This window comes from Oncorhynchus keta, chromosome 10 (genome assembly GCF_023373465.1).
Source record: "Oncorhynchus keta strain PuntledgeMale-10-30-2019 chromosome 10, Oket_V2, whole genome shotgun sequence".
In the NCBI taxonomy this organism is placed as follows: domain Eukaryota; kingdom Metazoa; phylum Chordata; class Actinopteri; order Salmoniformes; family Salmonidae; genus Oncorhynchus; species Oncorhynchus keta.
Window position 1 is genome coordinate 73,022,992 of NC_068430.1, and position 14,585 is coordinate 73,037,576.

Consider the following 14,585-nt stretch of genomic DNA (forward strand, 5'->3'; position numbering starts at 1 on the left):
GGGCCCAGAGACACACATCTCTTTCTTTTCTCTTATCATTTTTTCAAGATGCACAAAACTGCTTTTTGTTCCTTTCATTTTTCCATTTAGGAGGCTAATGGAAGGGTGCTTGCAGGGCATCTGATCACATGGTCACAATTCACCTGAGATGACAACAAAGAGGCTAAAGAAGAGAGAGACGAGAGGGAGAAAGGGAGAGAGAGAGAAAACTGAGACACGGATTCAACATGAGAAGGAAAAGGGAAACACTGGCGGTTATTGTTGCAATCAGTGTGTGTGTGTGTGTGTGTGTGTGTGTGTGTGTGTGTGTGTGTGTGTGTGTGTCCCATAATATGCAGTCCCTTAGTATATCTTAACGTGTGACAATGTACTTATATACTGTAAATATCTGATATATTAATGACTACAAGTAAGTTACTTACAAGTTACATAGAATACAGCCAGCAACAATACATTCAATGCAGTCAATATAATGAATGATTTGACCTCAACAGCACAACCTTACACACAGAACACTCTGGATCTTGACATGTATTTTAGATGCATATGTCATCTTTTTAAGGGATGTCCAAAGAGCAATTTGGAAGAGCAATATTGGAAGTGAGAAAAGTTACGTATTTCATAGAGTATAGAGGTGATAGGTCACATAAATTGACCTCAGGATTGGGCCCATAAGGCCCTTATTGCTGGTCAACAATATAGGGATGATGATTTTGGATCTAATTCAACCTCCAGCAACTCACTCTACCCTATATCACTTTTTGTCATATTTAAGTACTATATCAGCCACAGGCAGTACTGGAAATGTACCCAATTATCATACTTGAGTAAAAGTAAAGAAACCTTAATAGAAAATTACTCAAAAGTGAAAGTCACCAGTAAAATAATACTTGAGTAAAAGTCTAAAAGTATTTGGTTTTAAATATACTTAAGTATCAGAAGTAAATGTCATCGATAAAATATACCCAAGTATCAAAAGTCAAAGTAAAGGTATAAATAATTTCACATTCCTTATATTTAGTTAACCAGACATTACCATTTAAAAAAAAAAAATTCTTTCTGGATAGCCAGGGGAACCCGCGAATAGTTCATTTACAAACAAATCATTTGTGTTTAGTGAGTCCTCCAGAGGCAGTATGGGATGACCAGGGATGTTCTCTGTTTAGTGAGTCCTCCAGAGGCAGTATGGGATGACCAGGGATGTTCTCTGTTTAGTGAGTCCTCCAGAGGCAGTAGGGATGACCAGGGATGTTCTCTGTTTAGTGAGTCCTCCAGATCAGAGGCAGTATGGGATGACCAGGGATGTTCTCTGAGTGACCAGAGGGATGGGATGACCAGGGATTCTCTGTTTAGTGAGTCCTCCAGAGGCAGTATGGGATGACCAGGGATGTTCTCTGTTTAGTGAGTCCTCCAGATGAGGCAGTATGGGATGACCAGGGATGGGATGTTCTCTGTTTAGTGAGTCCTCCAGATCAGAGGAAGTAGGGATGACCAGGGATGTTCTCTGTTTAGTGAGTCCTCCAGATCAGAGCAGTAGGGATGACCAGGGATGTTCTCTGTTTAGTGAGTCCTCCAGATGAGCCAGTAGGGATGACCAGGGATGTTCTCTTGGACTGACCAGGGATGTTCCTGTCCTGCTAACCATTCGAAATTGAAGAGTACTTTTGGGTGTCAGGGAAATGTATGGAGTAAAAAGTACATTATTTCCTTTAGTGTAGTAAAAGTCAAAGTTGTAAAAAATATATAAATAGTAAAGTAAGGTACATATACCCCAAAAAACGTATTCAGTAGTACTTTAAATTATTTTTAGGCCATAGACCTAATTCTTTCATTATTAATTTTCTGGGGTTAACGATGACCTAGATATAAGTAACATATTCACTGCATCAAATAAGGCCTCACCAACTGTATAATGACGTTATAATGAATATAACGACGTTATGTATTTGAATCCCTTGGATATTTTTCGTGAAATTTAGTGTACTTTGACCACAAATGTATTATCATGATTGTTTATTTATTCAATATAACATGTCAACACATCAAACAAAGCGGGCCTTATTTGGTTCCTAAATAGAGCCAGTGTAAAGTCACTTAAGCCACTCTGATGTAAAATCTCACCTCCTTTCATTGGAAATATTAGTGGTGACGGACGGACAGGCAATAACAGTAACCCCGTCGTCCAGTAAGAAAGCCGGAGAATATTAAATGACCAATAGGCGTCCGGCGTGTGCGCAAGAGGGTGGCGTCGACTCAGTGTTGGAATGCTGCCTCTCAGAATGTTTTCCACTTTCAATCACTTTTTTTCTCTCGTTCCTTCTCACAACGGCGCTCTTTAAGCTCCGGTGCGCGATACAGAGCGGCCATTCATTGAAGGGCAAACCAAACGAGGGGGCAGGGGACAGGGCGAGCGTCACACTGGTGGACAGGGGAACGCACGAACTCCCGTGTTGAACGGGCGACCTCCTAAACTCTGCATTGGTAAGTTTTGTAACTTTATTTTCCATATGAACATAAAATAGATTTGTTTACGCTTTTGGGTGGAATTTCAGAAATATCCAAATCTTATTAGCTAAGAGGTTTTTTAAATTCCCAAGATGATGTTGTTCTGAATTTTACGGGCTTTTCCAGCTTTAGCCTTAAAACAGGATTAAAACTGTCAAATACAAATTCCCAGAATTATTTAAAGATAAGTACTGAAACATTTATGATGTTAGTTTTTAATGTTCAGTTTTCTTCATGAACCTTGTTTCTTTGGAAAATAGTGCATCTTGGGTGAAGCAAACCCTCCTATGATTCGCCTGTAATGGCATATGGACTGATATGAAATGTCAAGAACCGGTGAAGAAGAAGTTGGTCCTCTTATTATGTAGCCTATAAATTGGTTCCAGTGGACATATATTAGTTTATCATTCGTTACATTTTGTGGCCTAACATAACTGTCAACAAGAAAACATTGTCTGAATGTCTTTCTGTTCGTCTCAGAGCTAACGGTCATTTCTAGGCCTACCATTGTAATGGGCCATATCCACTGGGAATAGACGTTGAATTGACGTCTGTTCCACTGGGTACAGTCTCTGCTTAGGTCTATAAAAAAAACATGTGAAAAAAGTTATCAAATGGGGTCTGACCTCATTGCCCAATGTAAAATGTGTTAATTGCCTAATGTTGTTCTATTCTATATTATTAATTTCAGGCGACATCGGTGGAAGTGAATGGGAAGTGCAAAGGACAGGATTTGGGTACATTCGATTACGCACGAGTAGGCTATGGGTTTACGCGTGGCATATAGGAATAATTCCATATAAAGGAGCGAGTCCGGAGCACATCTCTCAGCTGTAGCTTCAAGTTTTGCATTCTCTGAACAACTTACCAAATTTTCCTGCAAGGATATTTTTTGTTTCCAATCGATAATAGCCTATACATTAAAATGTCTGGAGAGGAGCACAGTCTATCCGAGGCAGAGTTGAGTCCCGGGGGCTCAGATGATGGTCACTCTCTGTCACCGGCACACTCCGGGGCCACCGGCGGCCGGGACTCCCCGCTCATCGGTCAGTCGCAGCAACTGACTGGGCTTTCTGGCGCAGATGGCGGCGGAGAAGACGGTGGACTAGTACCAAAGTCAGAGGTGGATATGGACCGGTTCCCCATCGGCATCCGCGAGGCGGTCAGCCAGGTGCTGGACGGATACGACTGGACGCTCGTGCCCATGCCCGTGCGCGTAAACAACGGGAACAAGAGCAAGCCGCACGTGAAGAGACCGATGAACGCCTTCATGGTGTGGGCGCAGGCCGCGCGCCGTAAACTGGCGGACCAGTACCCTCACCTGCACAACGCGGAGCTCAGCAAGACACTTGGCAAACTGTGGAGGTGGGCATTGGCAGGCATTGAAATTAATAGGCCTACGTGGGAAATGTATAATTTACAGGCTACCTGTAGGCCTTGTTGACGTTTGTGTGCAATTGGAGCATGACTCATGCATGTTTCTGAAATTAAAGGCACTATATTATATAACCATTAAAGTTAACTAGTAGAAACACTTATCCAGAGCAACTAGATGCCTTTAAATGCCTTGGTAAAGGGCACATTGACAGATTATTCCCTAGTCAGCATTGGGATTCAAACAAGTGACTTCTCAGTTACTGGACCAGCCCTCTTTCTAACCACTAGGCTACCTGCCGCCCTGCCATGACCATGTTTTGTCCCACAGGCTCCTGAATGAGAGTGACAAGAGGCCTTTCATTGAGGAGGCGGAGCGACTGCGGAAACAACATAAGAAGGACTACCCAGAGTACAAGTACCAGCCCCGCAGACGCAAGAACGGCAAGCTGGGGACCAATGGTGAGGGAGGGGAGGGAGCAGAGGGGGAGGGCAGCCACGCCCAGTCCCATTACAAGGCCCTCCACCTGGATGTGCACAGTACAGGGGCTGGGTCCCCCCTGGCCGACCTCCACCACCATCATCACCACCACCCTGCAGGTGAGTTCAGCTTTATTGGTTAATGAATTTACCCAATACTATGAGTAAGTCCTACTTCAACAAGCTACGGCAAACAATAGGCCACCTGGCACCACACGGCCTTCTGTAACCTGAGAGAACAAGAAGAAAACTGAACTACTGGTCTCCATTCCAAGTGTTTCACTTCTATTGCTTTTCCTTCCAGGTCAGGGTCACAGCCCGCCAACACCCCCCACCACCCCAAAGACAGAGCTCCAGTCTGGAAAGATGACGGAGGGGAAGAGGGAGGGCGGAGGTGGCTCAGGGTCCTCCCGTGGAGGAGGCCTGGGGGTAGGAGCAGAGGGGGCCTCCGGGGGCCATTCATCAGCGGGCGGGAAACCCCACATCGACTTCTGCACCATGGACATCGGCGAGATCAGCCACGACGTGATGGCCAACATCGAGCCCTTCGACGTCAACGAGTTTGACCAGTACCTGCCGCCCAACGGGCACCCGGGGGTCGGCCAGGGAGGCGCCGCCACATCAAGCTCCTCCGCTACATCCTACGCCTACGCCCTCGCCGCCGCCAGCGGTCACTCAGCCGCCTGGCTCTCCAAGCAGCATCAGCATCAACAGCCCTCCCCCTCTGCCACAGACGCCACCAAGGCCCAGATCAAGAGTGAGTCCGGGGCCGGGAGCCACTACGCAGAGTCTTCCTCCTCTTCATCAGGAACCCACGTCACCTACACCCCCCTCAGCCTCCCCCACTACGGATCAGCCTTCCCCTCGCTGCCCTCCAGGGCCCAGTTTGAGTACGGGGAGCACCAGGCACCGGGGCCGTACTACGCCCACTCCAGCCAGGCCCCGGGGCTGTACTCAGCCTTCTCCTACATGGGGCCCAGCCAGAGGCCCTCTACACTACCATCACTGACCCCTCCAGCGTGGCCCAGTCTCACAGTCCTACACATTGGGAGCAGCCAGTCTATACCACCCTGTCACGGCCATGAGAGACTGAGATGCATGGGATCGGATGTGTGTGTGTGTGTGTGTGTGCGTCTCTACACCACCTTCTCACGACCCTGAGAAAGGGATAAAGAAAGACAAAGATTGGAAGGGTGTAGGGTGGCTACTGAATGTGTGTGTGTGTGTGTGTGTGTGTGTGTGTGTGTGGCGGGTTAACAAAGGATGGATATCTTACTGATGTTGTATTGGGATTCATTGGGACTTGACAGTGTCTCTTTTCATGGAGTCCTTATAATCTTTTACTGTACAGTATATTTTCTATCACAGCCAATGGTCAATAGCCAATCAGAATAAACCTTTAACCAATGTGTGCCATGTTTTAGTGTGTAAGGTCAGGATGCCAGCTGCCAGAGTGTCATAGTGTATAGTAAGAGGGCTTATTGTGATGATGAGCCCAGAGCACAGAGAACTAATACCGTAGTGGTAAGAAGGATACACACAGGGTTTCAAAATGCTGCTAACTTCCCCAAAATTCACAGGTTTTCCAGAAATCCTTTTGGAAGTTCCTGGAATTATGAGGGAATAAGCAGCATATCCAGGAATCCTTTTACTGGGATTTCTGGAAAACTGGGGAATTTGGGGAAAGTTAATGGAATTTTTCCAACCCTAGCTACCTATATAACCAGGATTGAGTAACATTGCCAGCAAGGACTGGCTTTCAGCGGGTTTCGACAGGCTATCAGCCTAGGACAAATACAACATGATGTTTATCAGAACTGGGTTGTTTTAGATTGAAATAATCCAATTCTATTAACCAAACTAAAGGAAATGTTTGTGTGACTTCATTTGAGTATTTTTTTTATGACTGTAGTGATGTATTTGTTGGTTATTCTTTATATGACTTTACATTCTGGTTCGATATGACACTGACATATCTCCACCACTGCTTTTGAAAGAAAGGTCAGTTTACTTGGGCAAAAAGGTTATGCGTTGGTCTACGGGCGTCAGGTAGCCTAACCGTTAAGTGCATTAGGCCAGTAACTGAAAGCTTGCCGGTTCGAAACCCAGAGCCGGCGCGGTGGAAAATTCTTCTATTCTGCCCTTGAGCAAGGCAGTTCACCTGCAACATCTAGTCCCCAGGCGCCATGGAAGTCGTTTAAGGCAGCCCCCACTGCACATCTCTGATACAAAGGGTTTGGGTTAGATGTGGAAGACACGGTTGAATGCGTTCAGTAGTGCAACTGACTCGGTATCACCTTCTGGGATGCAGCTTGACTCCTTATGTGTTGCGTTGTGCGAAACCAGAGTTGACGAGGAAAGAGGACAAAAAAAAGGAGGGAAAGAGAATTCCTGGAAACACTTTAGCATAGAGTTCTGGAAAGCAGCACATTACCTCAACTCAATGTACATGTGCCAATAACACTCCACATGCTCTAATATCCTCAATGAGAATATATGGCACACATTTGGCTTATACTACTCATAAATAATAAAACTATTGTTGAAGTCACTGGACTTTTCTTTTTATTGATATGGATTGCATTTGTACGCTCTGGTTGCTTCTAATTCCATTTGTCTACCAAATGATCAAAGCAAAACAATCTACATGACTCATCAAGTACAAAGTCGACAAAATCCTTTTGTGAAGAATTCTCCAGCTTTAAACTAAAGATTTACTCTTAATGAGAATTAGTGAGCTGTTTAGAACAAATGCCACATGCTATAGTTTATGTACATAGGTTTTCCCTCTGCATCTCCCTTTTCTGTATCCTGTTTAATCTCCCTCTCGGCTCCCTCTGCAATGTGAATGATCACCACATGCCTCTTCTTCCATAGGTGATTTAGACGGGAGTCATTTTATACTGACCCTCTCTGCTTTGTAGTTTTTATAAAAAATAATTTCACGTTTAGCTTTTTTCTCTCTCCATTTTGTACATTTCTGGATAGTTTCTAAAACTTTGTAAGCTACACATTTGATGTATCTGCTTTCTTCTACAAGAAACAACAATGTACAAATATTATTGATATTGTCATTATGTTGTCATTCTATTAAAGCAATTTATTTATACAAAACTGAAATCTATTGAAATTCATTGCAAATTTTGAGAATATATATATATATATAGTCCTACAAAAGCATCAGGTAAAAGGATAACAAGTAACAACACAACACATACAGTGCATTTGGAAAGTATTCAGACCCCTTCTCCTTTTCCACATGTTTTTTATGATACAGCCTTATTCTAAAATGGATTAAAGAAATTGTTTTCCTCATCAATCTACTCACAATAAACCATAATGACGAAGAGAAAACAGGTTTTTAGAAATCTTAGCAAATGTATTTTTTTTAAAAATCCTTATTTAAATAAGTATTCAGACCCTTTGCTATTAGACTCAGAATTGAACTCAGGTGAATCCTGTTTCCATTGATCATCCCTGAAATGTTTCTACAGCTTGAAGTCCACCTGCAGTAAATTTAGTTGATTGGACATGATTAGGAAAGGCAAACAATATTAGGTCCAACAGTTGACAGTGCATGTCAGAGCTAAAACCAAGCAATGTCGTTGAAGGAATTGTCTGTAGAGCTCTGAGAAAGTATTGTGTCAAGATATCGATCTGGGGAGGGGTACCTACACATTTTTGCAGCATTGAAGGTCCCCAGGAACACAGTGACCTCCATAATTCTTAAATGGAAGAAGTATGGAACCACGTATTGCCACTCGGTCAAACTGAGCAATCGAGGACCTTGGTCAGAGGGGTGACCAAGAGCCCAATGGTCACTCTGACAGCTCCAGAGTTCCTCTGTGGAGATGGGAAAACCTTCCAGAATGACAATCATCTCTGCAGCACTCCACCAATCAGGTCTTTATGGTAGAGTGGCCAGACGGAAGCCACTCCTCAGTAAAAGGCACATGACAGCTGGCTTGGAGTTTACCAAAGGTGCCTGAAAAGACTCTCAGACCATGAGAAACAAGATTCTCTGGTCTGATGAGACCAAGATTGAACTCTTTGGCCTCAATGACAAGCTTCAAGTCTGGAGGAAACCTGGCACCATCCCTACGGTGAATCATGGTGGTGGCAGCATCATGCTGTGGGGATGTTTTTCAGCAGCAGGAAATGGGAGACTAGTCAGAATCGAGGGACAGATGAACAGATCAAAGTACAGAGAGATCCTTGATGAAAACCTGCCCCAGAGCGCTCAGGACCTCAGACTGGGGCAAAGGTTCACCTTCCAACAGGACAACAACACTAAGCACACAGTCAAGATGATGCAGGAGTGGCTTCGGGACAAGTCTCTGAATGTCCTTGAGTGGCCCAGCCAGAGCCAGGACTTGAACCTGATCGAACATCTCTGGAAAGACCTGAAAATAGCTGTGCAGCGACGCTCCCCATCCAACCAGACAGCACCTGAGAGGATCTGCAGAGAAGAATGGAAACAACTCCCCAAATACAGGTGTGCCAAGCTTGTAGCGTCAAACGCAACAAGACTCAAGGCTGTAATCGCTGCCAAAGGTGCTTCAACGAAGTACAGAGTAAAGGCTCTGAATACTTATGTAAATGTAATTTCATTTATTTTTTTAATACATTTGCAAAAAAATTGTTCTTGCTTTGTCATTATGGAGTATTGTGTGTAGATTGATGGGGGGGGATTTAACTGTATTTATTTTTGAAAAAAAATCGAGGGGTCTGAATACTTTCCAAATGCACTGTAAACATCACTAATAAATCAAATCACTGCCATGTAGTCAGTGCTACAACAACAAGATCTCTGTCCCACAACACAAACCCTTCCCCAAAGCAGTTTAATTTCTGTTTGTGTGTGTGGCAAGCTAAAATTGACTGCTAATTCGCTGCGTTTAATCGGCTGAGGCTGAATGTTACTCAGAGACAAAGAGAACCATTGAATATGAGAGGGCGGGAGGGAGGGAGGGAGCTAGAAGGGGAGAGGACCAGTGAGAAGGCCAATAGCTACCACAGTCAGTACCCTACTTTACACATGGCCTTTCATAAATGCCCTGCCTTAACTTACTCCCTCATGCCCTGTCTCCCTCCCTCGCTACGTTTTCCTCGCACTTCACAGTTCAGCTACGAAATTTAATGGATTCAAGCATTCAACAGCAGTCAGCAACCTAGATGATGGGGTAAAAAATTTGATGTTTTAGCTAGTTAGACAGTCTCACAACGCACAATTTGATACCCAAACTTTGATAAATAATGTGCCATGCTCTACACAGTTGATACTTGAGTCAAGAAACACAAATAGAATAATAATACAAAAAAGGTTCATTCTTAAACGTTTAAAATAAGTTATACTCACAAACACATTATTGCAGAAAAATGAACTCCTCCTTTATCCATAGCTCTATATGCTTTGTACAATTATCTGTGGTTTTGCTTCTCTCTAGTGGGTCAATGCTGTACTGCAGGGCCAAATGTCTCATCACGTGGCTTTAAGACCTATGGTTTCTATGGCAGCCGCCAGTTATGTCCGGAAGAAACACCATCATCATTATCCAATGGTGCAGCGTCAAGAAAGTTGAAAAAAATATATAGAAATCCATGGTAAGAAATACAACACTGTTTAGTTATGTCTTGATAAATATATTACATGTTTGCAGTTTGGGTATCTTAGCTTCCTAGCATGCAATGTTTTGCTATCTGCCATGGTCTTTGCTCAGCAGCAGCTAACGTTAGCCAGCTGGCTTTAGATAACTTCTCCGTCATTCGTTGCAGATGGAGACATCTTCTCGTGATCAAGCTGGTGGAGGTCTGTGGAACTGTCCTAGAACCAGTACAGCAAGGAGATTCAGGACATACTGAAATGTGGGGTTTTGTTCTCTCTGTGTTTGTGTGTGTGTGTGTGTGTGTGTGTGAGCGAGCGAGCGTTAGATCCACACACATACAATAAGCCTACCTGTGCTCTGGTTTCACAGTAATGATGCAAGAGTCGAGACTCACCAACTTCCAGCAAAGACAGCTCAATGACAAACTTAAGAGTGAGTGTCACATGTTTGTTATCCATCTTCTCTTGGAAAGTAATGTTGACTTACTGCTTGAACTTCCTCCACACCTGTTGCTCTATTTTGGTCCTATCATTAATTTAAGTTTTATGAATAATTTTCCCAAACAAAGGTAAGATGTTATGTTTTTTTGTCTGCATTTTCACAGGGATCAGCTTTGCCATTGACCTGCAACCCCACATCATCGGCTCCACCTTCACTGCCCAAACCCAAAGTCGTAAAAAATAGCACAAACCGCACTCCAGCCAAGCCCCTGGGGCGCACCGCTGACAATTGTAGTTCTGGGGATAACTACACCAGAGATAGGTTCCGCCCCAGTGCCACACGTACGTGTTCCGCTTCAGCTCTACTACCTTTCTACTATCCGAGATGCTTGGAATTCTAAAGATTGAGGCCCTGTTCTCCTGATATCAGAACTAGTTCACTGATAGTTGGTCAGGGACACCTGGGAACAAATGTACCACTGTTCTTGTATATAAAAAAATGTAATTTAGGCCTGTGTGTATGAGCCCTCTTTTACAGTAGTTCATTTCAGTTGAATGCATTCAGTTGTACAACTGACTAGGTATCCCCCTTTCCCTTTATGAGAGATCTGGATAAGAGATGTATGTGCGTTCATTCTCTCCCTCACTTCTCCTGTAAGGAGATTTAGAGAAGGAGAGAGAGGCTCCAGGCTACGGGGCAGGAGGAACCCAGACCCAGTCGTCCCAGGAACATTTCCCTGGACCAGGGCCCAGAGGAGGAGAGGGACCGCTTCCAGGAGGGTGAGGTTTACCACAGAGAGAGTTACTGCTTTCTGGCCATGGGGAAACATGTCGTCCACATCTCTGGCTCTCCTACATATCTCTCCTCCTCACATGCATAACTTTCCCCTCATTTCAATTCAGTTCCATATGACTCTACTAAACTAATTTGCCCCAACCTACTGTAACCCCGTCCCAACACAGTGTTTGATTAAGGAGTTTCTCCTTGGTTTGATGTACGGTCTTTGCAAGTTTTCTAAGGATTGTGTTTCTTTCCTAGTTTTGGATGAGATTGAGGAGAGGAAGGAGTTTCTGGAGGAGATGACAGCCCTGGGGAAAGGGAAGCAGTATCGCATCATCAACACAGAGATCTCACAGGTAAGTTGTCTGATATACCTAATGTCACAGGAATGTCTTTAAGGAAAATCATCTACACCCAAAAACAACAGTATTTACATTGTACGGTTTCGATGCTACAGATTCACTGGTGAACACAGCGTGAAATAACACACATCGGTACACTTGCTCTCTCACACATTTTTAAACTGTTGTTTGTGTCTCCTCACCTTCCAGAAAATCCACGAGCTGGAGGTGATTGACAAGGCCCGCAGAGCTGAGGACCATTATGCCAGAGAAGAAGACTGAGTGACAGAGAGGAATACTCATCTACTGACTCTGCTGAATGGATCTACTATACTGCTAATACTCTCCTACAGAAAATACACTGCTCAGGAATTCAAACTTGGATACTAGTCTTCATTTGTGCATAATGCTTGTTCAAATTATGGCATGGTAACAAATGTTGCTGGGAAGATCCCAATGCATCCTTGTCAAACTGTGAAAAAGCATTGTACTGTACATTAAAATATGACCACACATCTTTTTAGCGGTATTAATATGTTTTATTTCTCAGTCTCCCAGATTTCAATGCGATCCTGTTGATCTCTTTAGGACCATGTTTCAACATAGCTCTACAGAAGCCCTTGGTGTGAGTTTTTAAATAGGAAGAAGAGGCACAAACACACAAGCAGCCATTTTGAATGGAAGACAAGATCGTGTACTAGACAATATATACGGACAGATTATAACAAGACATTCGGTTTAACTCCGGACAAAAACGAGACTTATTGACGAATACATTTAAATAAGGGCACTCTTAACATAAACGGATCTCATAGTGCTATCGACTTTGACAGCAGATTCTAAGTTAAGGCAAAACTCAATGGAATTAGACAGCGTTTACAGAGTCAAACAAAGGCATTGTAAAATATATAAATTAAAAAGATTTGCATATTTTGCAGACTTTCCCAAAACAGTTAAACTGATATCAACTGGTAGGTACTAACAGTTTGCTACATTGATAAAAAGATATCTACGGAATTTATATACACAGAGTGTACAAAACATTAGGAACACATGCTCTTTCCGTGACCTAGACTGACCAGGTGAAAGCTATGATCCCCTATTGATGACACTTGTTAGATCCACTTCAAATCAGTGTAAATGAAGGGGAGGAGACGGGTTAAAGAAGGATTTTAAAGCATTGAAACAACTGAGACATGGATTGTGTCTGTGTGCCATTCAGAGAGTGAACGGGCAAGAAAATATTTAAGTGGCGGTTTGTGTTAACAGTAACGCTGCTGGGCTTTTCACGCTCAACAGTTTCCCATGTGTATCAAGAACGGTCCACCACCCAAAGGACATCCAGCCAACTTGACACAACTGTGGGAAGCATTGGAGTCAACATGGGCCAGCATCCCTGTGGAATGCTTTCGACACCTTGTAGAGACCATGCCCCGACGAATGTAGGCTGTTCTGAGGGCAAAAGGGGGTGCAACTCAATATTAGGAAGGTGTTCTTAATATTTTGTACACTCACTGCATGCACATATATACAGTGCCTTGCGAAAGTATTCGGCCCCCTTGAAAATTTTTGCGACCTTTTGCCACATTTCAGGCTTCAAACAAAGATATAAAACTGTATTTTTTTGTGAAGAATAAACAACAAGTGGGACACAATCATGAAGTGGAACGACATTTATTGGATATTTCAAACCTTTTTTAACAAATCAAAATCTGAAAAATCGGGCGTGCAAAATTATTCAGCCCCCTTAAGTTAATACTTTGTAGCGCCACCTTTTGCTGCGATTACAGCTGTAAGTCGCTTGGGGTATGTCTCTATCAGTTTTGCACATCAAGAGACTGACATTTTTTCCCATTCCTCCTTGCAAAACAGCTCGAGCTCAGTGAGGTTGGATGGAGAGCATTTGTGAACAGCAGTTTTCAGTTCTTTCCACAGATTCTCGATTGGATTCAGGTCTGGACTTTGACTTGGCCATTCTAACACCTGGATATGTTTATTTTTTAACCATTCCATTGTAGATTTTGCTTTATGTTTTGGATCATTGTCTTGTTGGAAGACAAATCTCCGTCCCAGTCTCAGGTCTTTTGCAGACTTCATCAGGTTTTCTTCCAGAATGGTCCTGTATTTGGCTCCATCCACCTTCCCATCAATTTTAACCATCTTCCCTGTCCCTGCTGAAGAAAAGCAGGCCCAAACCATGATGCTGCCACCACCATGTTTGACAGTGGGGATGGTGTGTTCAGGGTGTGTTGCTTTTACGCCAAACATAACGTTTTTCATTGTTGCCAAAAAGTTCAATTTTGGTTTCATCTGACCAGAGCACCTTCTTCCACATGTTTGGTGTGTCTCCCAGGTGGCTTGTGGCAAACTTTAAACAACACTTTTTATGGATATCTTTAAGAAATGGCTTTCTTCTTGCCACTTTTCCATAAAGGCCAGATTTGTGCAATATAGGACTGATTGTTGTCCTATGGACAGAGTCTCACACCTCAACTGTAGATCTCTACAGTTCATCCAGAGTGATCATGGGCCTCTTGGCTGCATCTCTGATCAGTCCTCTCTTTGTATGAGCTGAAAGTTTAGAGGGACGGCCAGGTCTTGGTAGATTTGCAGTGGTCTGACACTCCTTCCATTTCAATATTATCGCTTGCACAGTGCTCCTTGGGATGTTTAAAGCTTGGGAAATATTTTTGTATCCAAATTCGGCTTTAAACCTCTTCACAACAGTATCTCGGACCTGCCTGGTGTGTTCCTTGTTCTTCATGATGCTCTCTGCGCTTTTAACGGACCTCTGAGACTATCACAGTGCAGGTGCATTTATACGGAGACTTGATTACACACAGGTGGATTGTATTTATCATCATTAGTCATTTAGGTCAACATTGGATCATTCAGAGATCCTCACTGAACTTCTGGAGAGGGTTTGCTGCACTGAAAGTAAAGGGGCTGAATAATTTTGCACGCCCAATTTTTCAGTTTTTGATTTGTTAAAAAAGTTTGAAATATCCAATAAATGTCGTTCCACTTCATGATTGTGTCCCACTTGTTGTTGATTCTT

At 43.4% G+C, this 14,585-nt stretch overlaps 2 protein-coding genes across 2 annotated transcripts; both read left to right on the forward strand.

Annotated features, from left to right (window-relative positions):
• The first annotated feature begins 2,304 nt into the window (after positions 1–2,304).
• Positions 2,305–7,467, forward strand: LOC118376594 (transcription factor SOX-10). Its single transcript, XM_035763321.2, is given in 5 exon segments — positions 2,305–2,481; positions 3,197–3,870; positions 4,211–4,479; positions 4,664–5,347; positions 5,350–7,467. Coding segments are annotated over 4 exon segments (1,488 nt in total). The 5' UTR covers positions 2,305–2,481; positions 3,197–3,430; the 3' UTR covers positions 5,445–7,467.
• Positions 7,468–9,834: 2,367 nt separating this feature from the next.
• c10h22orf23 (chromosome 10 C22orf23 homolog) lies at positions 9,835–12,054 on the forward strand. Its single transcript, XM_035759777.2, is given in 8 exon segments — positions 9,835–9,963; positions 10,135–10,224; positions 10,335–10,397; positions 10,568–10,747; positions 11,065–11,087; positions 11,089–11,185; positions 11,445–11,542; positions 11,738–12,054. Coding segments are annotated over 6 exon segments (531 nt in total). The 5' UTR covers positions 9,835–9,963; positions 10,135–10,224; positions 10,335–10,336; the 3' UTR covers positions 11,810–12,054.
• The last annotated feature ends 2,531 nt before the right edge of the window (positions 12,055–14,585 follow it).